Source organism: Tubulanus polymorphus, chromosome 2 (assembly GCF_964204645.1).
Source record: "Tubulanus polymorphus chromosome 2, tnTubPoly1.2, whole genome shotgun sequence".
Lineage (NCBI taxonomy): Eukaryota > Metazoa > Nemertea > Palaeonemertea > Tubulaniformes > Tubulanidae > Tubulanus > Tubulanus polymorphus.
This window is the reverse complement of record NC_134026.1, coordinates 16,673,738-16,700,308: the sequence shown is the minus strand read 5'-3', so window position 1 is coordinate 16,700,308 and position 26,571 is coordinate 16,673,738. Positions and strand designations below refer to the sequence as shown.

Genomic DNA, 26,571 nt, shown 5'->3' with positions numbered 1-26,571 from the left:
TGTTCCAGAGCCATTTGGTCATGGTTGGGACGAAAGCTCTGGTAAAATCATTCCAAAACTTATGGAACAGGACTCTGCACCTGCGGAAATGAAAGAAACTATCATATGTGGATGTAAGGTGGATTGTCGATCAACAAAATGTCACTGTATGGGAAATGGTTTGCAGTGTACGGATGCGTGCCGGTGCAGTGACTGTTACAACAAAAAATTACTCTTCAACAGACCAATGACAATGACTCTGAAGAATATTAGATGTTAATGGTTGAATGAAGATAAAAACCCACTATGTACAAATTAAAAGTTAAAAATCGTTTGAGGTTATTCTACGAAAAGTTAAAAATCAAGGATTTTCCTCATATATTGCTAAATGGTGTTAAATTGATGGCAGTTAACCAATATAAATATTTAGTGTACATCATCAGTAATGATCTGCAGGATGATTTACATATAAAAAGTTATACCGGCAAGTGTGCGCTAGGGGGAATCAACTAGTTAACAAATTCTCACAATGCTCTGATTCAGTAATACTGTACCTCTCTTTACTGTTCTACATTATGGTTTAAATTTACACAAGCAACTTATAAAAAGTTTGTATACAATTCTTTTCGATTACTGCAAGTTGCCTAGATTCTGTAGTGCTTCACAGATGTTTGCATTTTCTAAAACTCTTTCTTTTGGAGAATCAATCCGTGTTAATTCCCTCAGGGCAGGACTATCTATGAGCTCAATCAGTCTACTTATTTCTCTTACGTCAACTGACTTTTCACTTAATTGGCTATCATTAGTTCACTAATTAGATGTACGTAGTTCTTTTTAATCAAATTCATTGTAAATCCTATCTATTTTGTAGTAATAGTATACGTTACTAATTGCATGAGATGCATTTTGTATGAATTATTTATATGTATATATGTACCTTCATGGTCTGACGCAAATAAACAAATAAATAAATGAAGATACATGCTGCATTAGATAAATTCTGATTTATCTTCTCTTTTGATATATCTGAATCATTTTAGGAATGTCCGGCTTATCTAACGAAAATGACTGATAATTTCATGTCATGATGATACAATACTAATGGAATTTTAATGAAATGTTAAGTGAGCCTGTGAAATAGTCCCAGGTTATCAGTTTGAAAATGGCACAATATAATAACCTGTATATCAAAATACAACCCGAAACCAATTAGAATTCTTCTATATATCATGAATTTTGAGATAATGTTACTTGAAAATCCATTGATATCCATAATACGAGATACCTATATGATACAAATTATGCGGTTGTCATGGTTACTGACACAACAATCACCGAAATGTCACAATAAACCTCGAAAACCCGACCCCCTGCTTCATTGCAGACACGAATCGTTCAAAGTATCAGCACATAGAAAGTGACAAGATTGATTCATTCATTGACTTCTTTGATATTTTAGTGGAAAATAGCTCCACTACCCCAGTTTCTTGTATAGGGACCGACAAAATAAATGTTACGAAATGAAAGCCCATACACGAAAACCTAAAATTAGTGTAATAGCGGGCTACTTAGGACCTTGGTTTAGGAGCTACATACTTTTTAAAGGATTTCTATCTATGAAATCAAATTAGGTATTGGTTTCCTTGGTATCCGTTTCCATGGAAATTGCACCAGTTTCCATGGAAACGGATATCGATTCCCCGAAGCCTAGATGCAAAGCTTTCGAATGATACCAAATTTGTCCATATGGTATCTCTGTTGAACGGAAGTACCAAAATGTTGGTCTTTGGTGCCCGTCTATAATGACTTATGCCGGATATAGGTCGGCTTTGCGAAGGCTTGTGACTCACTGCGACGCCATTCATTGCGACCGCCAGCGACGATTGTGTCGCAACGACTCATTGACCTACGCTCCCTTGTGACGGATTGCGACTGTCAGCAACGCCAGTCACAAGGAGTCGCACGTGTTCTACTTTCTGCGACGCGACACGGCTGTCACAACCGACCTACGTGCTCTTGCGACTGGCAGAAACTAGTCGCACACAGTCACTGACAATCGTTTCGCAACCGACTTGCAGCGATACTTGCGATGCAACACGAGGATCGCATCGCGTCGCAAGGCCGACCTACGTCCGGCTTTAAGTTACTACGGAGCCCCAGAAATATCTTTTTTTTTCGTTCATAAGACCTTTCGCTTGAAAATCCTTTCGTCGGAACAAAATTTATTTCGTTCGTATCAATAATATTCTGTTCGATTGAACCAATTTGAAAAAATCGTTAGAACAAAGTTGAACAAACTTTATTTGTCCAAACGAAAGGTCTTTCGTTCGAACAATCATTCGATCAAACAGAATCGTTTTAATTTGAACAGAATTTTCTTGTCAAAAACATTAAGTTTTCGTTTCGAACAAGTATATTGTAAAAAGTTTTTTCTCCGAACCAAAAGTATTAAGTATTTCGTTCAATCGAACAGAATTGTTTTCATTCGTTCCAAAAAAGTTGTTTTCGCTCAACCAAATTTCTTTGCCGGGACAAAAAGTTCTTCATTTCAACAATAACATAGCCTTTTATTCGAACACATTTTTGTCAGAATGAAAAAAAGTTTTGGTTCAAACAAAAAGCGTATTGTTCGATCAAACAGAATTGTTTTCATTCGAACAAGATTTTCTTGTCGGAACATTAAGTTTTTTGGTCGAACGGTGTGTTAAGGTCGGAAATTTACTCGGTCTGGTATATTTTAGATTACTCTGTATTTTAGAACATTAAACATAAGACGACTTAGGATACTACTTTGCGTGACTCCACTAGTTAGACCGACTTATTCCAAGATTCCGTTGATTTCGGCTACAAGTTTTCGTTCAGAGATAACTGCTGAGCCATTTGAGCGACCTATCATTGATACCATTTTCTAATAGCCTGTTTAGTAATGGCTGATGTTGAACCTTATCAAATGCTTTGTCGAAATCCACCGTTGAACAGGATTCAAGACTGTGCAGAAAACCCGTTATCGCTGCTATGCAGCTATATTTATTATTATTATTATGTTAATAGATCGATAAAAACTGGAATTATAAAGGCGACATCTACTTTTACTGGAACAGGATATGATATTTAGGAGATCATGCCGAATTTCACGAAATTCGGCAATTTTGATATATGTATTTACTATTACATAATATTTCAGTAGTGGTCACATATATTTTGAAGTCATCTATGCCGTGAGTGTAAATCATCCAATCGCGTGGCCAGTGATTGTCGTTAAACAAGGAAACTATGGTCAAACCAGTTTCAAGCGATTAACCAACCAATGTAATTAACTGTCCGCTAAATAAATCGGCAGAAAATGATCCCCGTGAATCAGAAGAACTAGTAGGCCTATACATAGAAGGAAACGATCAAATTTGCAGGAATAATGGGCAGCTAGGCACAGACCAGTCATAATGCATATTACATGAAATTTGATGGGCTTAATTTACCCCCGAAACACCTTATGGCGAACCTTCAGTGACTGTGATGAAGAGCTCAACATGGACAAAAAATGTATGAAAACAAAACAACAAACTGCGAACTCATTTAAGCCTGCTTTTTCCTGTGCTAAATGAATGCACAGGCTGCCATTTAGTGCGACATCGTGACCTTGTTTGGTCATATGGTAGTTCATGCAAGTTTACAGTTTCATACGCAATGATATCGAAGCCCTATCTGGAAAACTTTTTGAGTTTATAACTAAAATATATAATTTCAAAATCGAAAGTCGGCCATTTTGGATGACTTCAAAACCGAGTGTGGTCATGTGAAAGCCCATGCCAAATGACATACAATGATAAAAAAAATCTTAGCGTTAATGACCAAAATATATAATTTCAGAATTGAAGATTGCTGCCAGTCGGCCATATTGGATGATATCATGACCTAGTTTAGTCATATAAAAGACCATTCCATTTCAACATCTCATATGAACTAGGGGTCCAGGGACACCATGCCCACTTGGAAGTGGTTTCAAATCATCAACAATCTAACAATTTCAGTATTCAAAGCCCTACCCAATTACCTTGAAAAAATTCAATGACCTTGAAACTCACCACAATCATAGAACAATTCAGCAGCTACCATTTTAAAATCGATTTTGGTAACAAAATTTGCCTAGTTACTACTATAATATGGAAATACTAAGTTATTCTACTATACAGCGACCGATGGTGACCATATGCAAAGCCCAATGACTTTGAAACTAATCATAATTATAGGACATGTCATGAGCTACAACTTTTTAATTGATCATGGTAAAAAATATGCCTAGTATTAATATAATAAGGAAATACTATGTTATTGTATTCTTCAACGCCCCTGGTGGCCATATATAAAAAACCAATGAACTTGAATCTCACTACAATCATAGACCATGTCATGAGCTACAACCTTCCAATTGATTGTGGTAACAAAATATGCATAGGAGTAATAGGGAATAAGTTGTTTCATACCAAAGGTCGAAAGGTCGAAAAATAAATTCTCGCACACTCAATTTATTTTTCGACCTTTCAACCTTTGATACGAAACAACTTATTCCCTATTACTCTTAAAATATAAAAATGAATAACTTCTAAAATCAATTTTAATCAAAAAAATATAGCTGCAAAGCAGCGATAACGGGTTTTCTGCACAGTCTTAGAATGCTGTTCAACGGTGGATTTCGACAAAACATTTGGCACAACATAAGGCACAACATCAGCCATTACTAAACAGGCTATTAGGAAACAGTATCAATGATACTGTCGCTCAAATGACTCAGTTGTTATCTCTGAACGAAAACTTGTAGCCGAAATCAACGGAACGCCTCATCTTGGAATAAGTCGGTCTAACTAGTGGAGTCACGCAAGGTAGTATCCTAAGTCGTCTTCTGTTTAATGTCCTGACAAATGACATACACAGTAATCCAAAATATACCAGACCGAGTAAATTTCCAAAACGACCTTAACACGCTGTTTGACCCAAAAACTTAATGTTCCGACAAGAAAATCTTGTTCGAATGAAAACAATTCTGTTTGATCGAACAATACGCTTTTTCTTTGAACCAAAACTTTTCTTCATTTTCAGCAATAAAATTGATAATTGTGATTGATCGTTGCAAGTCAGAACCAGTTAATCACTAAATTAACATGCATTTTAATAAATCTGATTCCTCCTTTACAGTGAACTTAGCATTAACCTAGTAGAGGCTACTAGCCTATGTAGGCCTATGTTTATGCGTAGGCCTAACATCCGGACAGATTGGTCGAAGGCCTATTGAATAACAACCCTCGTAAATGTCGTAAATTTTGTTTTGAAGTTCAATCCAATGAGTCCGTTAATAAACGCAACAATTATATTGTGTTTGTTTGAGACAGTAAAGGTCAGTACCGGTAGGCCTAAAGGCTTAAGGTCGCGTAAACAATTCAAGCGACACAGCGAACGATCTCCTTTCCCCCACGGCGAACGCTTTCCCCGAATGCGAGTCAAGCATACGGATAGGAGTGTGTTATATACTTGTATTTAGTAAATACCTTGTGCATTTGACAAAGATCGGTATGTACTGTAGGAAATATAGAGTATTGATAAATGGTTGAAGCCCGCGGCCGAATGAAGTAATATATTCTTTTCTTTTGATACCTCGTCGACATAACAGCGTTTCTCCTCTATATCTCTTTGGCGTGTTTAGTTTAGGCCTACGACATCTTAGTAAATACACGGTTAATTTTGTAAAGAAAAAAGGTATTGTTAAACTAACTACATGAAGCCCGTGGCCTCACTGGTAGTATTAAATAAATTTGTACTCGATTTGATTCTCATGATGAGAAGAAACTCGCAGCTGATCCCCGGAACGACGATGTAGCGACACACGTCGATTAGTCGATGTTTACGGCTCGACAGTGCTTTTAGAATCTAAAGTAGTAAATTTCCTGTGTATCAGTAATATGATTTGATGAGGAAAATGGGCTATTGTTTAAATTAGTTTTTAAAAACCGCGGCTGAATGTGCAATCTTTGGGTAATAAATTTGTTAATTAATGCTTGAATTGATAATCGACGTGACAAGAAACGTGCGGTAGCTTCGGAAAGACGACTTAGAAAAACGTGTCGGCTCTTTGAATGGGGCTCAATTTTCGATGTTTTACGGCCCGACAGTGCTTTTGTAATGTTGATTCTTCAAAATACGCACGGAGTATTTGTAGATCGAAGTGAGCTGAATGATATCAGGCGGATTGTGTCGGCAACAGCGGTAATGTAAAAAAGCCTATGTAGTTTTGACAAAAAAGTGTGGAAAATAATAATAATAATAATAATAATAGCAATAGCAATAGCAATAGCAATCGCATCGCATCGCAGCGCAGCGCAGCGCAGCGCAGCGCAGCGCAGCGCAGCGCAGCGCAGCGCAAGCGCAAGCGCAAATAATGAATGAGATATAATAGAGATAAATGAGATATAAAGGCGCAATTCCATATTCATTTTATAAATCACATAATGATTTCAATATAATTGAATTATTAATAGAACAATGAATTGAAAAATGAATATGTTTTAAAGATGAAGTCTATGATAGAATATTGAATATTTGGAATCATTTTAGAATGAAAAATCATGGACAATTAGTAGATTTATATTTAAATCAGATGTATTATTATTAACTGATATATTTGAAAGGTTTAGAGATGTAAATCTAAAATATTTCAATATTGATCCTTGCCATTGTTATTCTAGTCCAGGTTTAGCTTGGGATTGTGGATTAAAATTTACAGATATAAAAATTGATTTGTTAACAAATATAGATCAATTATTATTATTTGAAAAATCTATAAGAGGAGTTTCAGGCGTATTAGGTGATAGATATTTCAATGTAAATGGTAATCCTGGATATAAGTTATTATATATAGATGCAAATAATCTATATGGTTGGGCAATGATGGAACCACAACCTTATGGAGTATTTGAAATAAGTGAAGTTTTACAATGTGAAAATAATGATAAATTTGATTGGAAGAAAAGAATTCTAGATATTGCAGATGATTCAGACACTGGGTACTTCTTTGTTGAAGATTTAGAATATCCTGAAGATAAAAAATTTAAATCTAGAAATCTAGCTTACTGTCCCGAACATAAAATTGTTACGCATGAAGCATTTTCAAATTACCAAAAAAAAATTAAACCTGAAAATCATATTCATACAGAAAAGTTAATTGTAACTCAGGAAGATAAATATAATTATGTAGTGCATTATAGAATGTTGAAGTTTTCTTTGAATCAAGGAATGGTTCTAAAAAAAGTACATACATATGTTTCATTTAGTCAATCTAAATGGTTGGAAAAATATATAGATTTTAACACCAAACAGAGAACTAAAGCTAAAACTGATTTTGAGAAAGATTTCTTCAAACTAATGAATAATGCATTCTATGGTAAGACTTGTGAAAATATCAGAAATAGACATTTTACAAACATATCCCAATTTATGTTGGTGCTTCAGTTTTAGAAATATCAAAATTATTAATGTATGAATTCTATTATAACGTATTACAACCTCATTTTGGTGAAAAGCATATAGAAATCTTATATTTTGATACCGACAGTTACATATTAAAGATTAAAACTAATAATATAACAGATGATTTAAAAACATTAAAACATCATTTTGATTTCAGTAATTATCCTAAAGATCATGAACTGTTTAACAATGAAAATAAAAAGGTGCCCGGTAAATTCAAAGATGAATTAGGAGGTGAAGAAATGATTGAATTCATTGGAATTCGATCTAAAATGTATTCATATAAAACTAAAACTCATGAAGCTAAAAAGTTAAAAGGAATTACCAAAAGCGTTCTTGAAAAGAATATTCATTTCAAAGATTACATTAATTGTATATTTAATGAAGAAGTTAGAAAACATAAGATGAAATGTTAAAGATCTGAGTACCACGAGATGTTTATTGAAGTGCTTATGGTTGCAATTTAGAAGAATATCTAAAATTTAAAAGAGAAGAAACAAACGAGAAAGAGATTATGAAAAGGATTCTAGCATGTTAATCAAATTTCAGTAAAAAATATGTATAAAAAATGGAGCCGGAACAATCACAAACTATCAATATTACAAATAGTGTTGTTAATATTTATCATGAGAAATGTTCAAAATGTGAATTGATAAACAACTCTCAGAATATTATAATTATAAAACTCAGAAAGATGGTAAGCAAAGTTATTGTAGAACTTGTGTTAAAGAAATGAATAAGCAATACCGAGCAAATAATCCGGATTATCAAAAAGGATGGCGAAATGATAATCCAGAATATTTAAGAGATTGGAAAAAAAGATAATAGAGAACATTATATTGAGTATCAAGATAATTACCAAAAAGAAAGATATAAAACGGATCTTAATAAAAAATTGAAACAATGTTTAAGTTCTAGATTAACAAAATTATTCAGTAAAGAAAAGCATTCAGTTACACTATCTAATTTGTTGGGGTGTTCAGATGAATTTCTCAAATCATGGACTTTATATCAATTCGACGATAAAATGAATGAAAAAAACTATGGTGAATACTTTCATATTGATCATGTGTTACCAATATCTAAATTTAACATGAATGATGAACACAATCAGAAGTTAATATGGAGCTGGAAGAACTTAAGACCTTTAGAAGAAGTTGAAAATATTAGGAAAGGTAACAAACTAGAAATGAAATTATATTTAGATCAACTGGATAAAGCTAAGACATTTATTGAATTATGGAACTCAACACAGAATGAAAAATACGTTGAATCTTAAGCGCTTAGAAAACCGGTTACTCTCGATCTATGTCAAACTGTCTATATGCAATTATACTAGCATCTGTGTCGCAGCTAGTTGAATGGGGAGTACCTCATTTGAATATTGATCGAACGCTTTCAGTTGAAAAGAATTAGGCCTAATCAATTTCATCATAAAAGAACAGCTGTCACTAGCGTTCCATAGCGCAGACGCATTACATCACATTGGAGCACCGAACTGAAGAGACGGAATATACAGAACGCATAGGTTTTCTCTCTAGAAACACAATTAGGAGTTTACAGTTATAGATGTAATGACCGTTTTTGTTGTTATTAAGGTGTTGGGAAACGTTAAACATGTTCAGCGCTGTAATTCATATTTGACAACTACAACCTCAAGTTAGTTTTATTCTACGTTAGATATTTATCTTTTAGATAACCAAATGCTACGCGTAACAAGATGACCATTGCTATTTGAGTCATGAAAGTGAATATGGAAGGATGTGAAATCTAAATTACGGATATTTCAACTCATGAGACTGTAGCAGTTTAGCCATACTGTATAGACTTTCAATGCATTACGTTTGCCGGAATTTCAATTGCGTCATTCAGTCGTTGTTAATGGTTACAGTGACAGATGTTCTATCATACTTTATTGATTCCTGCATTCCACACATTCCACGCATACCTTACCGGGCCTTTGGGAGTTGGAAATCGATACTGACTGTAGATTAAAATATATGTGTTTATGAAATAGTAATTCTACCAGGCGTTTCGTTGAATTGATTTTCAGTTTGAGAATTTAATATCGAGGATACGAAATGACTGATCTGGACAGTTATAGTTACCGCTCCTATAGATAGACAATAGTAGTGAGATATTGAATCCTAATTTAAATAAAAAGTATTAAAAAAACAATAACTTCAACTATATAGTGAATTCTATTATATTTTTAATATTTTCTTTTGCAATTCTAGTTAACACTAGATTAAATAGATTTTGATAAGAACTGAATAAAAATTACATATCTTCAACTTTAAAGTGAATTCTATTATATTTCAAATATTATCTTGTGCAATTCTAGTTAACACTTGATTGAATAGATTGTGAACAGATTCAAATAAAAAAACAGCTAGTATTACTTATCTAACACTAGTATCACACAAAGTATTATGCTAGTATCATTTTATAATATTTTTTTTCGCTTTTTTGCTAAAATAAATGTCAAAGAAATCTGATATTGAAAAGACCATTGAGGATTTGGGCATTACTGGCAATAATGATACAGTTGTTTCTAAATGTATTCAAAATGATAATATTGATTATGAATATTATTTAACATGTAAGCACCATCTAGAACTATTGATTGCTGGTGGAAAATCAAAGGAATTTATCGGAAAAATTATATTAAAAAGTTATGACAGAATTACAAAAATTGGTTGGATACGCTTCATTCCAATTAGGAGGAATAATGACATTGATTTCTACTGGAGTTATAACAGTTTCGTGTTTTCGTGTATTTCGTGTTTTCTAGAACCGAGCCAAAGCCAACTGGATCGAAAAACAACCGATTCCACAATAACGAATGCACTGAGGACGTGTTGCCGTAAATACTGTACGCTTAATTTCACCGTTGTGGAAACCAAAGCCATTAGAATGAGCTTCTGGAGTAAGCCTATTGAAAAACGACACGAACTGATAACTTTTACCCTATCTAATGCAGCAGAGACTAGTCAATATAAACGAAGAAAGTTTTTAGTAAATGGTCACGAAATCTTCCTGCATGGTGTAATATCTATGGTGTTAGTTAAAATGACTTGCTACCGTGTAGCCGATACATCAATTCTAACTACGGGGCGTGGATTAAGTGGTAACTCGAAAAATGCTATGGCGTGGCTACAAAAAGAATAACAAAAAGAATATAAGCTTTACGTGGAAGACTGCAATGAACGAAACATCGAATCCATTGGACTGTCCACATTCTATCGATTATGGCAGGAAGCATTCTTCTTTGTCAAGATAAGAAAGGTTAAATATCATTGTTATGAGTTTAATCGGAATATAGGATATCACACAATAATGGTGTCATCTTAAGTTTTTCGTTTCTGTTCTAGGGGAATCAATTTTCTAAATGCTCAACGTGCGTCGAGATTGCCAGAAACATGCAAAGCTCTCACTTGTTCTTTTTCAGGCTTGAACGTCATGCGTATACCGTACGGAAGAATATGTCGATAGAAAGTCCTCATGAATATTTCAGTCGGGACCAAAATAAAACTTGCATTCCGCATTTTATTGGAGCCAAGGCGAAGGTATGAGTGCCATTAATTTCATCGAAAATATTTAGCATGTACTTTGTTTGAGCAAGCAATTAATTGTCAACGTTTTTGAATATTCCTTTTACTATAGGAAATGTCTGCCGGTCAGGTGTTGAAAACGCATGTGACTGGTATAATTAGTCATGGCCACAGATATCGGAAGTGTTATGTGGGCGTGCAACAATATAAGCATGACTCAAACATGACAATTAACATTCTGATGAAAACGCTTCTTGGGAAATTATCACAGGTCAGCGCGTTTATCAATGATCCACGGATAATGAGACACCCATGGCAGCTTTTTAAATGAACATTTTTCATGGTTAACGTAAAAATTCCCTGGAAGAAAAATATTCCCTTATTAAGAATTCGTTAACGAATATCAAGTTATGCAAGTTATTGTACAATTTGAATTAAAAAGTAAAACGAAGTGTAATGAGATGTCAATACCGGGAATAAGTGTATACGGTGATCTCTTTGTCGGTGAATCATCACCCGTTGTATTCGTTTAATACATTGTTGATAATTTTCTCCTTACAGAACGGACACCTGCCGTCAACCCTTTATGTACAGGCTGACAACTGTAGCCGTGAAAACAAAAACAAATACGTGCTTGCTTTCTAGAACTACTAGTAAGAAGAAAGGTTTTCCTACAGGTAAATCTACAACATCATTTCCCTTTGCCTCTTTTTACTCTTTTATACAATGATAGAATATAAAGCATAACATATGGCTGTGATTATTTTATCCTTTCTCCAGGTACAGTTGAGCTTTCTATATGTCGGGCGCACTCATGAGGACATTGACCATCTATTCAGCGTAGTGTCCAGAACCCTCAACAAGAACGAGGCGTTGGATTTACCCGAACTATTGGCGTTACTGCCGCTTGGAGAAGAAGCAGAGGGCTTTTGGAACTTCAGAGATTGGTTAGGACCAAATATCATTGACTTCAGCAACCACATCCGTCCAAATATCTTTCTGTTCAAAACAAGCAAAGATGGAAATTCAGTCGACCTTTTCTACCGTAAAACCAGTGGACAGTCGTGGAATGTTTTGGAAAATGGTATTTTGCGACGCATGCCTACTGGAAAACCGACTCTTTTGTTACAGGATTATACGGATGTCGAAGTCGACAAATTGAAGAGAAATATAACTAATAGACTGTCCCGGTTTTTTTACCGGAAACGAAAAGAATCTGGTGGGAAATATTTCTAAGCGAAATACTGAAAATAAGATCTGATCCTACTATTCTGCGATCAAAATCTAAAAGATCCGCCGAATGGTATATGCCATATTTAAGGCCGATGATGATCAATATGAATGTATCATCAGCGGTTCCTGAGAGCAACGAAGCAGAAGACGAAAATCCAGTTATACGTGTTCGTTAATACTGGTAATGGGTTCAATGATGTCAATAGAATTAATTCCTCTAACTGAAGAAACATGAATGAATCCTAACGTGTTATGTTATTGAATTTGATATCACAGATTTGTTTGATAATTATATTAAAAGCTTTTGAAACAAAAATAAATTTCTGATAAAAGTGTCGATTAATTCTACATTTATGTCTATCTGTTTGCTTTTTAGACCTTTATCCATGTGGGTTTTGTAAACCGACCCATCATATATTATGACAGGTTTCACCAAAGAAAGGTCACATATTTATCAATGAAATTATCGTTGAATGGGATGATTGTGAAAGGTGTTTTCCATGCACTTCCAATTTTCCATTATTCATAAACCAAATTTGAATTCGGAATATTGAGTCGAATGAAGCCGATCTATTCTAATATACCTTGTAGTAATCTATACCAAGTGGTATCCCGAAGCAAGTGAAGAATATGATCTCCCTCAATTGTTTTCCTGCCCAAGCCTAGCGACATCGAACAAAGAGGACAACTTGTAGTGTCATAAGTAATTCAATCAGTGTATAGTTTGCACTTGAATAAACTCAATACATCGATGGATAGAATAATAAACAAACTAACTAGATTAACATGTTATTTTCATAATATCCATGATTTCATATATTGAACCATAATTGTATTTCTCGGTCTAAAGCTGCGATCACGTGAGCATTTAATACTGTTTACACGGGGACTCGTTTAAAAGTGTTGGACTAGGCCCGAGTCACATTTCAACACGGGTCTATTTATTGCGTGTGGATTGCTACAGGTTAGGAAAGTGACTCACTTAGCAGCTTTGTTTAGTATCAAATCATTGGTTTGTTAATTTGTATGTTAATTTCTCGTAAACCTTAGTAAATCGCATGAGCTCGAAGATGATATCTAGTTAGCACTACTACAAACATCAGTGCTCATGCGCAAATCTGATGGGCTCGAATCCGTGCGTTCGACAGAAACTGGTGACAGCGGTAAACTTAAGAGGAAATTACATTTGTTTGTTTGACCATGAACTAACTGAATTATCTCATCACGCGGTTCATTGATTGGGTGACCGGTGAAAAAATAGATGTGATAAAGCAACAACATGAAAGGAATCGAATTCTACGGTCCACGACTGAACGAATACGTATATCTTAATAATTATTCAATCAATTAGAAGTGATCATGCGTTGTAATTTGTTTTATTCGATGGAGAAATGATAAATTCAAAATAGATCAATCTGATTCACATGTTTTCTTTGCCATACAAAGTCTCTCGCAATATGAATATTTTGCTTATGAGGATATTCGGCATTTAGGAAATTTACGATGTTATTACATGATTATGATTACGATTATATTTTTAAAAGAAATGAATAAAAAAAAGAAACATTAATTACTATCGTCTCGGTAAATAGTGGCCTCGAATTAACAAATAAACATTTGATTTCAATAACGCTCTTTTCTATCGGTTTTGAATATTTTACAACTTTGATCAAATAGGTCAAACAATTTCAAACCCATTTAGCATTTAGATAATAAGTTCAGTTAAATTAATCACTATCGCCTTCTATCAACTAATGGCCAGGAAGGTCACGATTTTGGACATTTGACCTTCGGAGGTTTAAACCTCCCGAATCCAATTTGCGAAATAGCAGTCCTCTCAGTCGGCGATAATGAAAGTACACATACCGCGTAGTTTTTATTGTGCGCCTGTCGCGTATCATTCAGGAATAGCTTACGTAATCTTAATTGAAAGTCGAGATCACAGGTGGATATGGTGCTACAATAGCCCACAATTACCTTATAAACTGGTCCGTAAAATAAACTGTTTTGTGGTAGAGACGACACGTTTGTAAGATTTCTTGCCGTAAATTATCAACTTTTCAGGACTTAATGACCAAAAACTGGTAACATTTTTGATACAAACTGAGAAAGTATCAAAACATTTGGGAACGTGTTAAATGGGTAATCTAACTATGTACAGTGTCACCACATAGATATGTGCCATGTATGTCATAAATCTATGTGGAAAGGCTTTCAATCGCCTTTGGTATATATTATGTATTCAATGTATTTATATACTTGAGTTATTATTTATTCAATGCATTTATATACTTGAATTATTTACCCGCCATACATTATCATGTAATTGTGTCATATCATAAAAAAATTTATATTTTTTTGATATAATAAACTAATAATAATAATAATAATTAAAACATACTACAAATTAACGTTTCATTGATACTAAATTAGTACATATACATGTAGTTAGTGCACAGCTTAGTAAAGGGGTTCATCGCACATTTCAAATATATTACACTAGCTTGAATCTAAAATATTTAATATCAAAAGTACATTATTTTTAATAATTCATGGCATCGCACAGCTGAAATAAACCACAAGTTAACAAGAGTCCGCAGTTCAAAAATATTCCAGTTCGAATCTTAAGATATTACAAATAAAAGTTTATTACTCTTATTAATTCTTACAATTTATTTTATCCTTAAGAATTTATCGCAACGAAAGATTTCATTAAAAAGTTCAAACATATTTCAGTCTCATCGCAAATGAATTAAATTGGAGAAACATCGTGCTTTGATATGTTCTTGACAATCACCAAGTAGGGATTATTGAATATTTGGGGATTTTTACCCAGGGTATGTTTACCATGTTTACCTAGGGTTTAGATTTTTTAGATTTCTACATAGGAAATTTTTACCAGGGGGGTCTTTTTTTGAACGGATGAAGGTATTTTGAGGGAGATATTCTGCATATGGGATTTTTAATTGTCATATCTAGCTACGGAAGATACTTTTCTAATTGATTATTTGCTACGATACTTATTACATAACACACAAATCCGCATATACTCTAGAATTCATACTATTAGCAAATATCACTAAGAAACGCAATTTGCTCATTTTGCAATAATTTTTGTAATCGTCAAATTTTATTGCAGAGATTCCCCGATATATCACGAGTAATAAAACAGATATCACGTTTAACGTAGATTTTTCTTTTATTTCCATAGAGCAAAAATTTATAGGAACCTAATATTATTGAACATAAAGCTCCCGACCCTCTCTGCATTTATACATCGAGAAATCCAACTCGACTATAATAGGCTTTTTAGCATGGTGTAATATAGCTTGTGCAACAGGACGTCACTCAGTCATTACGTTAATTGTGAGGTGTTTATACATAATAGTTTCATTAAAAATTCATATGGTGGGATCATGATCGGGAAAGATCTGCCTTAAACATTTTATCGCCTTAGGGAGTTTGAGCTTCTTGATAAAATTCCCCAAAATAATTCAAAATCGCCCTATCCAATATCTAAAGGCCATTCAAACCAATATATTTTGTCAATTCTTACTGAATTTATTCATAATTGATAACATTTTCTTAATAGTAATGATTTTATTATTAGGAATCTGATCTAATATGTTTCGATCGTTATATATATGATCTAATATACTTCTAGTTGTAAAACGTAGCTGTCGGATCTACGAGCAATTATCTCATTAATGAGATGATTGCTCGTAGGTCGGATGGATGGACATATTGGTGTGTACCGGTCTACAGTGTCTTTAATCAAAGATCCCATTTGTTATCTGTCGTATTTCTATGAAAGAGTACAAACCCCTATGCAGGGTACAAATCAGCAGTTAAACTAGGGCAATCTCTTATTTGCAAACATAAAGGGAAATATTTCTCTCATCACTCATGACCCACATAAGCCGCGATCACACCGAGACGATTTGGCCCGGGCCAAATTGGCACCGATCAGGCTCGGGCCAAATTTTGCCCGTGCCTAATTAGAGAGCGCGTTCACTCGCAAACAATTCACTCGATACTAAACAATGCTCTAACAAAGCGAAGTGGATCATTTCCGGTGCTAGTGGCAATTCAAACGCAGTCATTTGTCTGGTGTCAAAATTAGGCTCGGGCCTGGTCCGACGTTTTTGGTCAGGCCAAATTTGGCCCGGGCCAAACAGGCTCGGCCCATTTGGCACCCGTGTGAACAGTTGTTCCGGGCCAAATTTGACATGGGCCAAAAATGCACGTATGATCGCGGCTATAGAGACGATTTGTCGGGGCTGAATTGGCTCGAATCAGGTCCGACTTAAAGTTTACGCATGGCCTATCAAAGAGCGCGCCGATTTTCATGTTCAAATTCATTTCACATTCAAATTCCCATTCATTCGATATTAAACAATGTTTAAAACCATGGAATCTAAAACGAGTACATACTTAAACAAAGCGAAGTGACTGACTTCCAGAATCATTTTAAATTAACACGCTTAATTTGACTAAGGTCTGGTCCGTCGTTTTTGGTCGGGCAATTAGGCACGGGTCCATTTTGCACCCACTACTGTTTTTTTTTTCGCCAGCTCTCTCCGCCCCTACACCTTTTAACTTGATTTTTATCATCCACGTATTTACATTTCGATTTTTTCAGCTTGTGTTAATTTTATGCTTATGCAAAGCACACTGATTACAATTTGCAGCAGTGCGCTATATAACGAAATAAGTGAATCATTGATTATTAATATCAATATCAAGTGTGAATTTGCAGTTGAAAAATAATTGATTTGATTGACAATATAATTTGATCTAGACCTACCAGAATCAATCAATCAAGAACAAATTTAACTAGTCAAAGACTCAAGATCAAGTAAAGAAAAAGGAAGATGCATTTTAACAACTGATTGCGATGTGAACCCTATATTAGAACCTGCACTACAGCTATTTAACTTTCTAAAAATAATTCTTCACAGACCCTCAAATACCGTGTACATTATCACTCAAGTTGCCTAAATATGTCTGGAGTCGTCACTATAGTACTACTTATTAAAAACAATGATTACACCAATATAATTAATGTAAGCTCAGGTTTTTAGCGTTTAGTGGTTTTGAAGAACATTCATCCCAAAGTCTATATTTCGAATAACAGACAAGGTCCAGTTTCCTTCGTTTGACATTCGGAGGAACATTCCTCCCGAAGTCGATACTTTGAATATCAGACCTGAAGGTCAAATTCTCTTCGTTTGACCTTGGGAGGAATATTCCTCCAAAAGTCAATTGTTAGAATATCGGATCCCTTGGTCAGGTTTCCATCGATTGACTTTGGGAGGAATATTCCTCCCGCAGTCAATTTTCACAATACCGATCCTCTTAATTGGTGACACTCAAAGAACGAGCAGCTCAGATTTCTATTGTGCGCCTATCGCGCGCTGCGCGTGAATCACTTACGTAATCTTTTCTGTAAATGTGAAGACCTCGGGGGCATTATGTTCTCTAAAGCCCGACATTATCCCACATTCAGGACTGTTAAAAGGTTGATTTTACGGCAGAGTCGACAAGTTTCAACAATTTTTAACTGTTTATTTATGAATATTTGAGGACTTATGGACTAAAAATTAGTTAAATTTTTGATACATTTTGAGGAAAGTCACAAAATTTTTGAGACTGCGTTTAAATAAATAATATTCACGTCAGATCATCGAAAGCATATTAGTTAGTATTCTCCTCGTCTGGATTCGGATTTAAGAGACGTTCGACAAAGGATCGCTTCCGATAGTTGAATACGCCTCTTTAATAGTCTCTCTACAACATACGCACGGTATCAACTGGTCGACCAGCACGAAAGTACACGTTCCTGCTGATCGTGGAATCGGACGAGAATATAAGATCATCCATTCGTTTCAGGACTGAAACTTTAAATGTGCAACGTTACCCTTGTCCACTTTGTACATTATAACAAAGGCATAATGAATACTATGTTGATTGGCCAGACACACACTGACGATGTTTTCATGTCCCGTCTATTTGGAATTGTTTCTAATTCTCCCGCAACCATAGTAAGGGCTCAGGTGGGAATGGAGCAAATAACAAATTTGGAAGGGGTGAAATGGGAAAGGACAGAATACGAAGGGCCAAAACTGGAATAGGGGCGAATGGGAAAAGGGCGAAATAGAAAAGGGGCCAATTGGGAAGGGGCGAGATGGGGACGGCCAAATGGGCATATTTGGGGTCCAATTTGGACCAGGGATCAAGGGACTGTATTTTGTCGAACATATAGACTTTAAGAGACGATCCTAAAAAATTGGCTTCCCCCATCGTGCATGTGCGATACGAAATTCTTCGGAATTTTCCATTTCTAATGGTCTGTGTTATTTATGGACAAGTTAATCAGGACAAAATACCAATTGCCAAATGCCATGTTTTAAACAATCGCTATACCTGTACCTCAGTCACAATGTGACCGAGCCTTAAAATTTTGGTGAAAATCAACGTCATGATGTATGTTACATAAATACATACGTACTCAACCTTGGCTGTCTGCTTAAGGAAACAATACTTACCGACAGGGAATGGCGTCGGTAAATTCAAAGTTGCGTTTTCAGGAAATTTTGCCGTCACTGGCATCAAACTGGCTGTTTTAGTCGTTGATCTGGATAGCAGTTGTTCGTTAGGGGTTTTTGTCGATGCTACGTCAAACGATCTTGTAATTTGGCTTCCTGCCTGAGCGGACGCTAAATCCCGAGAAGCAGTTGTTGACTCATTAGAAATAAACGTACCATTGATGGTTACTGTCATGTCCAGCATGCGGGACGTCTTCGTTTTACTGAGGTAGCTTATGGATGTTGTCCGTGTGTTTCCAAGTCGATTTGCGTTTGTTGGCTTTGTTTTACCGAATGGATTCGTGGTGAACTTTTTTTCATCAAGCCGCTTCGCGGTAGTAGTTATTTTTTTCCTCAGACGTCCCGCGGTTGTTGAGCTTAGTTGTGGTTTTGACTCCAATGTCGTTCCTTTCGTGATAGAGTTATTGAAGAATACAGGCGTTGTTGTAACATCATCTATTATTGAAGTATCGCGAATCATATCGGATTTAGTTTTTTGAGTTCTCCATTCTGCAGTTGTTTGGTTCTCCAGAGCCTTCGATTTACTGTTGCTTATTCGTGTCCCTGTTCCATTCAATTTTGCTGTTTTTGGTTTCGTCACCATGCCTTTAATAGTACTTACAGATCGTGTCCATGTTTCACGCGTAGGCTTATCCGATGTTTTCCTCACAGATTCGTCGATTAGTAACGTGGTTTTACGACGATGGTTTATCTGCGTTGTTTTTGAAACAAAATGGCGGGTCTCATTCGTGTGATTGATCAGCGCAGGCGTGTCAATATAACTCGACTGGTTAACATCTTGCATTCCATTTCTTGTGGTCGTTTCTGTGCTATCGCGACCTGCAGTTCACATATTTAAAATAAAAAGAAAATGAAATCAGTTAAGTTTGGTTGGAAATAGGTATGTACATGTATTAGGCCTATGTATCTGTTGTCAGCGGTGGCGGTGGTGGCGACAGAGGCGATGGAGATGATCATAATGAATAAAGCTGCAAAATAGGCAGGATAGCATTTTTTCTGCGTTGTTGGTTTGTATGACGCACTAGGAAGCCCACAAGGATTTAGTCGATTTGGGGCTTCCCCCCACCGTGCATGTGCGATCCGAAATTCTTCGTTTCGAAAGTTGCGTTTTCAGGAAATTTTGTCGTCACTGGCATCAAACTGGCTATTTTAGTCGTTGATCTGGATAGCAGTTGTTCGTTAGGGGTTTTTGTCGATGCTACGTCAAACGATCTTGTAATTTGGCTTCCTGCATGAGCGGACGCTAAATCCCGAGACGCAGTTGTTGACTCATTAGAAATAAACGTACCATTGATGGTTACTGTCATGTCCAGCATGCGGGACGTCTTCGTTTTACTGAGGTAGCTTATGGATGTTGTCCGTGTGTTTCCAAGTCGATTTGCGTTTGTTGGCTTTGTTTTACCGAATGAATTCGTGGTGAACTTTTTTTCATCAAGCCGCTTTGCGGTAGTTGTTATTTTTTTCCTCAGACGTCGCGCGGTTGTTGAGCTTAGTTGTGGTTTTGACTCCAATGTCGTTCCTTTAGTGATAGAGTTATTGACGAATACAGGCGTTGTAGTAATATCATCTATTATTGAAGTATCGCGAATCATATCGGATTTAGTTTTTTGAGTTCTCCATTCTGCAGTTGTTTGGTTCTCCAGAGCCTTCGATTTACTGTTGCTTATTCGTGTCCCTGTTCCACTCAATTTTGCTGTTTTTGGTTTCGTCACCATGCCTTTAATAGTACTTACAGATCGGGTCCATGTTTCACGCGTAGGCTTATCCGATGTTTTCCTCACAGATTCGTCGATTAGTAACATGGTGTTACGACGATGGTTTATCTGCGTTGTTTTTGAAACAAAATGGCGGGTCTCATTCGTCTGATTGATCAGCGCAGGCGTGTCAATATAACTCGACTGGTTAACATCTTGCATTCCATTTCTTGTGGTCGTTTCTGTGCTATCGCGACCTGCAGTTCATATATATAAAATAAAAAGAAAATGAAATCAGTTAAGTTTGGTTGGAAAAAGGTATGTACATGTATTAGGCCTATGTATCTGTTGTCAGCGGTGGCGGTGGTGGCGACAGAGGCGATGGAGATGATCATAATGAATAAAGCTGCAAAATAGGCAGGATAACATTTTTTCTGCGTTGTTGGTTTGTATGACGCACTAGGAAGCTCACAAGGATTTAGTCGAAATCAGTCACCGGGATTAAGTCGAAATCAGTCTTATTAGTTCATTGCATACGAATAAGAATTAGAATACGAATAATTATTACACTCCAACCATTCCCACGGTATATGGAGGAAAAACTGTATCTACTAACTTCGAAAAAGGTTATTTACAACACACACTTGTACTGTTGTTGGTTTTGTAACCTTGCCTTATAGCTTTTACAGATCGTGTCTTTGTTTTTACGCGTTGGCCTACCCGATGTTTTCCTCGTAGATTCGTCGACTAGAAACGAAGTTTCATGATGATGGTTTGTCTGCGTGGTTTTTGAAACCAAATGGCGGGTCTCATTGGTCTGATTGATCATTGCTGGAGTGTCAATATAACTCGATTGGTAAACATCTTGCGTTCCATTTTTCGTGATCGTTTCTGTGCTATCGCGACCTGCAGTTCACGTATATAAAATCAAAAGAGAATAAAATTAGTTAAGTTGGAAAGAGGTATAAATTGTATATATTATGTCTAACGCAGTTTCAAATGTTTTGTGACTTTCTCAAAATGTATCAAAAATGTAAGTAATTTTTAGCTCATAAGTCTTCAAATATTCATAAATGAACAGCTAAAAATTGTTGAAACATGTCGACTCAGCCGTAAAATCAACCCATTCATAGTCCCGAATGTGGGATAATGTCGGGCTTTAGAGAACATAATGCCCCCGAGGTCTTCACATTTACAGAAAAGATTATGTAAGCGTGTCGCGCGTTACACCGAATAGGCACACAATAGAAATATGAGCCGCACGTTCATTTGATCATCACCAATTAAGAGGACCGCTATTGTGAAAATTTACTTTGGGAGGAATATTCCTCCCAAGGTCAAACGAAGAGAATTTGACCTTCAGTTCTGATATTCAAAGTATCGACTTCGGGAGGAACATTCCTCCCAATGTCAATCGATGGAAACTCGACCAAGAGGTCCGATATTCAAACGATTCCTCCAAAAGTCCAACGAAGAGAATTTTACCTTCTGGTCTTCTATTCAAAGTATTGACTTAGGGAGGAATATTCTAAACGTTATAACCTGAACTTTTAGAATTATAGGTATTGGTGCGTTGGGTGTTATTTGTTTTTCTTTTTAAAAAACAGTACCCAATGAAGCCAGGTAGATTTAGGAATTTCAAATGTTACGATACACAATATCTTAGAGCATGAGATGGTATGACACTTACATATAATTTTAGAAAACTTAATAGATTTAGTATTTTCTTTCTCTAACAGTAAAAATTGCTGTAACTTTTTCGACAATCTGTTGAAATCAGATTTAATCAGTGCGCTTCTCATTATAGAATAAATACGAAGTTGAGAAATCGTAGTTAAATCACGTGTAAAATATAGAAATTGAGTTTAGATTTTACAGGGGACTATATAAAGATTGGTTATAAATTTTCACAAGACAACTGCGATAAATCTAAATAGTAATATGGCTCGAGTTTAGCTAATTTCATTTTCAATGGACGTAATTTGATAAATGCATTCTTTAAATGGAAATTTCATTTACCGATCGATACAAATCATTGAAGTTACGCGTACATAATCATCATTCAATTATAAAGCTGATACATTTAATTCGTCTGAAGTTTTCTCTCATTTTTAGAGTAATTAGGAGATTCGCGTGTCGCGTGTGATAAAAGAAATTCGAGTCTTTCTTTCATTTTAAGGTCGCAAATTAACCATTGTCCTAGTGTGCATTTTCTCATTTATACAAGTGTATTCTGTATAAGGGTTGATGTTTCACTCTTCACTCTTTTATAAATAATTCCGAAAGTTAGGAGGTTTATACTGCTAACCGAACTCAGTTTCAATTCAGTTCAGTTTTAGTTTATATGCATTGTGATTTATGAAATAAGAGAAAACACAATCCAGCCTACTGGCCACTGAACGTTAGCACCCAGAAAACGTCCGGAATTTACGGAGAGAGAGAGAGAAAAACATTGTTATAAAAATATCGGATAAAATTTATTCTAAACATAAGTTACTAAGCCCAGGACTCCGGATATCGGGATGAGATGTCTAAGGCAGATTTCTCGCATTGTCGCACAACCAATAATTACTCATGTGACCATTGTGTTTAAACAACTCTCACAATCAAGCTTAAGATTAAGTGACCTGCGGTATACATGCTTTCTTATTGATTCATGTAGCCTTATATAGTCCTTACATTGAAATTAGTGGATAGAATCATGGACTCTAAAAAGAATCAATCGTTTTAGAGTCCATGATAGAATGCATCCTACTTTTTCTAGACGAAGATCTGTCTTGATTGACATACCATGGGTTCGGAAACTAGTTGACTTATAAGCACATACACATTAAGTCGCTATCCTGGTTATTAATTCGACTTAAAAATCGATTGATTATTATTGAAATAAAGAAAGATGAAAAAGAAAATCAACGTTTTTAAGGATAAATGTTTCGTTGTTCGTGATATTCAGCATACACCAATGTCCAGTTGAATTTGACAATTCAAAGTTATTACAAAAGGAGCAAATTCTAATATTTATTTAGTGGCAATTTTTCCCAATTTTTCCCTAGGCCATTTTTTCCGTTCACCCAAAGATTAATATACTTCATTAATACTAAATTAATACTAAAAGTTATCGCACAGGACAAATATATCGCTAGGACGTTCAAATATATTACATTAGCTTTGATTTAAGCGATTTCAAATTAAAAGTTTTATTATTTTCAATAATTTTCGCATCGCACAGCGAAATATATTTTTGATTTACGGGTGCCTCATAGGCCTGTCATCGCTTGTACATTGTCATAATGAATTCTCTTTAATTGAGCAATATTTACTTAGGGCTTAATCACTGACTTTCTATAGATAAAGAGCTATACAAAGACTAACCCCATAAAATTCAGTGGCTTGTTATTGTCAGCCTGCTTGTATACCAAGCTTCGCTAACATAAACGATAAAGTTGTCCTTTTTACTGAAATCTTGATGTATCAAACCATAGATAAAAAATACTAAAAAAATTGCTACAATCATTATTTCGCAATCGGAATCTATCCTGATTTGAAAGGCACTTGTTGACATGTGGGGAAAAATTGAAAATTTTCACAGAAATCAATTTAAAACGATTCCAGTTAGTTTGGACTAAATTTTGCAATACAAACGAAAAAACAGGCCAACAGCAGCAAATCATAACCTCTTCAATGGGATTTCTCGGGGGAATCTGAACGGGGAATTTCGACCATTCCCATGTAAACGAGCCAGTAACAAAAACCCTTTGGAAACATCAATTATTCGCATGTATTAATTTACGCTACTTTTGATAGGACTGCCAAATCAAATATTTCAATGGCAGCTGATGATGTGTGATAGAAATCATGGAGATGACGAGTTGATTGAGCCCGAGGCGCACAGTCAATAGTAGTTGAATAGAAACTACAAACATAATGCATTTTCTTTAAAATTGTTTCATCTATAGAGATTTATTACAACTTGTCAACAGTTTAATTTCTATAATGCAATGACCTATGTATGGATATATATTTTTTTTTGTTTTACGCGTGAAACTGGAGCATAATACCTCCGCCCAAACATTCCACGCCCATGATACCATTTAATAAATCCGAAATACATCCAGGCCCAACATCTAGAGTTCATGCTAAATGATGAAGACTAGGAATATCTTAGCAATATAATTTTCGGAAAGAGTTTAGAATAGCAGGCCAGACTCATTGTTAGGATCCACCATAGTTCTATAGTGAATTGATTACAAGTGGTAGTTAATTCAACAAAACAAAGTAAATTGTTCATAATTAGTGCATTGTCAAGACCATTATTCAAAATTACAAACTACATCTATGGTTAGCGGCAAAAATCATCTGGGTAAAAAATACCCTAGGTAACAATCCCCTAGGTTAAAATCCTCTCGGTAAAAATCCCCGATTCTTTAGTGTAGGTAGAAATCCCCTTCCTTTTGAATGGATTGTAGATACAATCTTAAGGTCAATTAATTCATATTATTGTTACATATATCCAATTTATTCATATTTTACTGTGAAACACCATAAATATATCATGAGTATACAAACTATAGTATATACTATTTGAATTAAAACATACTACAAAATTAACATTGTTCATTACTACTAAATTGGTAAATAAAGTGATCGCACTGCTTAATGAAAGGGTTCATCGCACATTTCAAATATATTACACTAGCTTGAATCTAAAATATTTCAAATCAAAAGAACATTATTTCTAATAATTTTTGGCATCGCACAGCTGAAATATACCACAGTTAACAAGAGTCCGCAGTTCAAAAATACTCCTGTTCGAATCTTTAGATATTACAAATAAAAATGTATTATTCTTATCAATTCTAACAATTTATTTTATGCTAAGAGTTTTACTTAAGGATTTATCGCAACGAAAGATTTCAATGCACAGTTCTAACATATTTCAGCCTCATAGCAAATTAATAAAATTGGAGAAACATTTTGCTTTGAAATGTCTTTGAAAATCACCGAGTGGGGAGTTTTACCTGCTTTGAATATTTTGGGTTTTTACACAGGGGATATTTACCTAGGGGATTTTTACCAGGGAGATTTTTACCTACAACCATATTCCTATGTTTTTTTGAATGGTTGAAGGTTTTTTAGGGAGATATTTTGGTTCAGATATTCTGGATATGGGACTCATTATCATCTCTAGCTACGGTAGATACTTTTCTCACTTTGATTATTCGCTACGATATTTATTTCATATCACGCAAATCCGCATGTACGCTTGAATTTATACTGTTAGCAGATATCACAAAGTTTGCTCATTTTGTAATAATTTTGAAATCGTCAGATTTTATTGCAGAGATTCCTCGATATATCACGAGTAATGAAACAGATATCTCATTTAAACGTAGATTTTTCTTTTATTTTGAAATCCATAGCAAACATTTATAGGAACCTAATGTTATTGAGCATAAAGCTTCTGACCCTCCTTGCATTTATACATCGAGAAATCCAACTCTAAACTATAAAAGGCTTTTCATCATGGTGTAATATAGCTTGTGCAAAAGGACGCCACTCAGTCGTTACGTAAATTGTGAGAGGTGTTTATACATAATAGTTCCATGTGCAATTCATATATTGGGATCACAATCGGAAAAAAATCTGCTTAAAACACTTTATCACCTTAGGGAGTTTGTGCTTCTTGATAACTCGATTAGCAGTGACTCCGCAGATAAAATTCCCCCTTCAAAATCGCCCTTTCCAATATTTAATTAAAAGCCATTCAAAGCAAGATATTTTCTAAATTCTTTTTGAATTTATTCATATATTAATAGCTTATTCTTAATAGTAATACATGTAATATCATTAGGAATCTGATTTTATTCACTTCTAGTTGTAAAACGTAGCTGTCGGATCTACGAGCAATTATCTCATTAATGAGATGATTGCTCGTATGTCGGATGGATGGACATATTGGTGTGTACCGGTCAACAGTGTCTGTAATCA

The 26,571-nt window shown here is 35.2% G+C and overlaps 1 protein-coding gene across 2 annotated transcripts in view; it reads right to left on the bottom strand.

Moving 5' to 3' along the window:
* LOC141898670 (uncharacterized) overlaps positions 1-26,571 on the bottom strand; it is a 166,742-nt gene that overhangs the window by 91,791 nt on the left and 48,380 nt on the right. For both annotated transcript variants that reach the window (XR_012618586.1, XM_074784705.1), the window contains exons 2-4: positions 21,304-21,489; positions 20,178-20,840; positions 18,830-19,708 (exon numbers count right to left, since the gene is read on the bottom strand). Coding sequence is in view for 1 of the 2 variants with exons in the window: in XM_074784705.1 (XP_074640806.1) it covers positions 18,830-19,708; positions 20,178-20,840; positions 21,304-21,489 (1,728 nt within the window). In the remaining variant the exon portion in view is untranslated. The remainder of the gene's footprint in view (positions 1-18,829; positions 19,709-20,177; positions 20,841-21,303; positions 21,490-26,571) is intronic.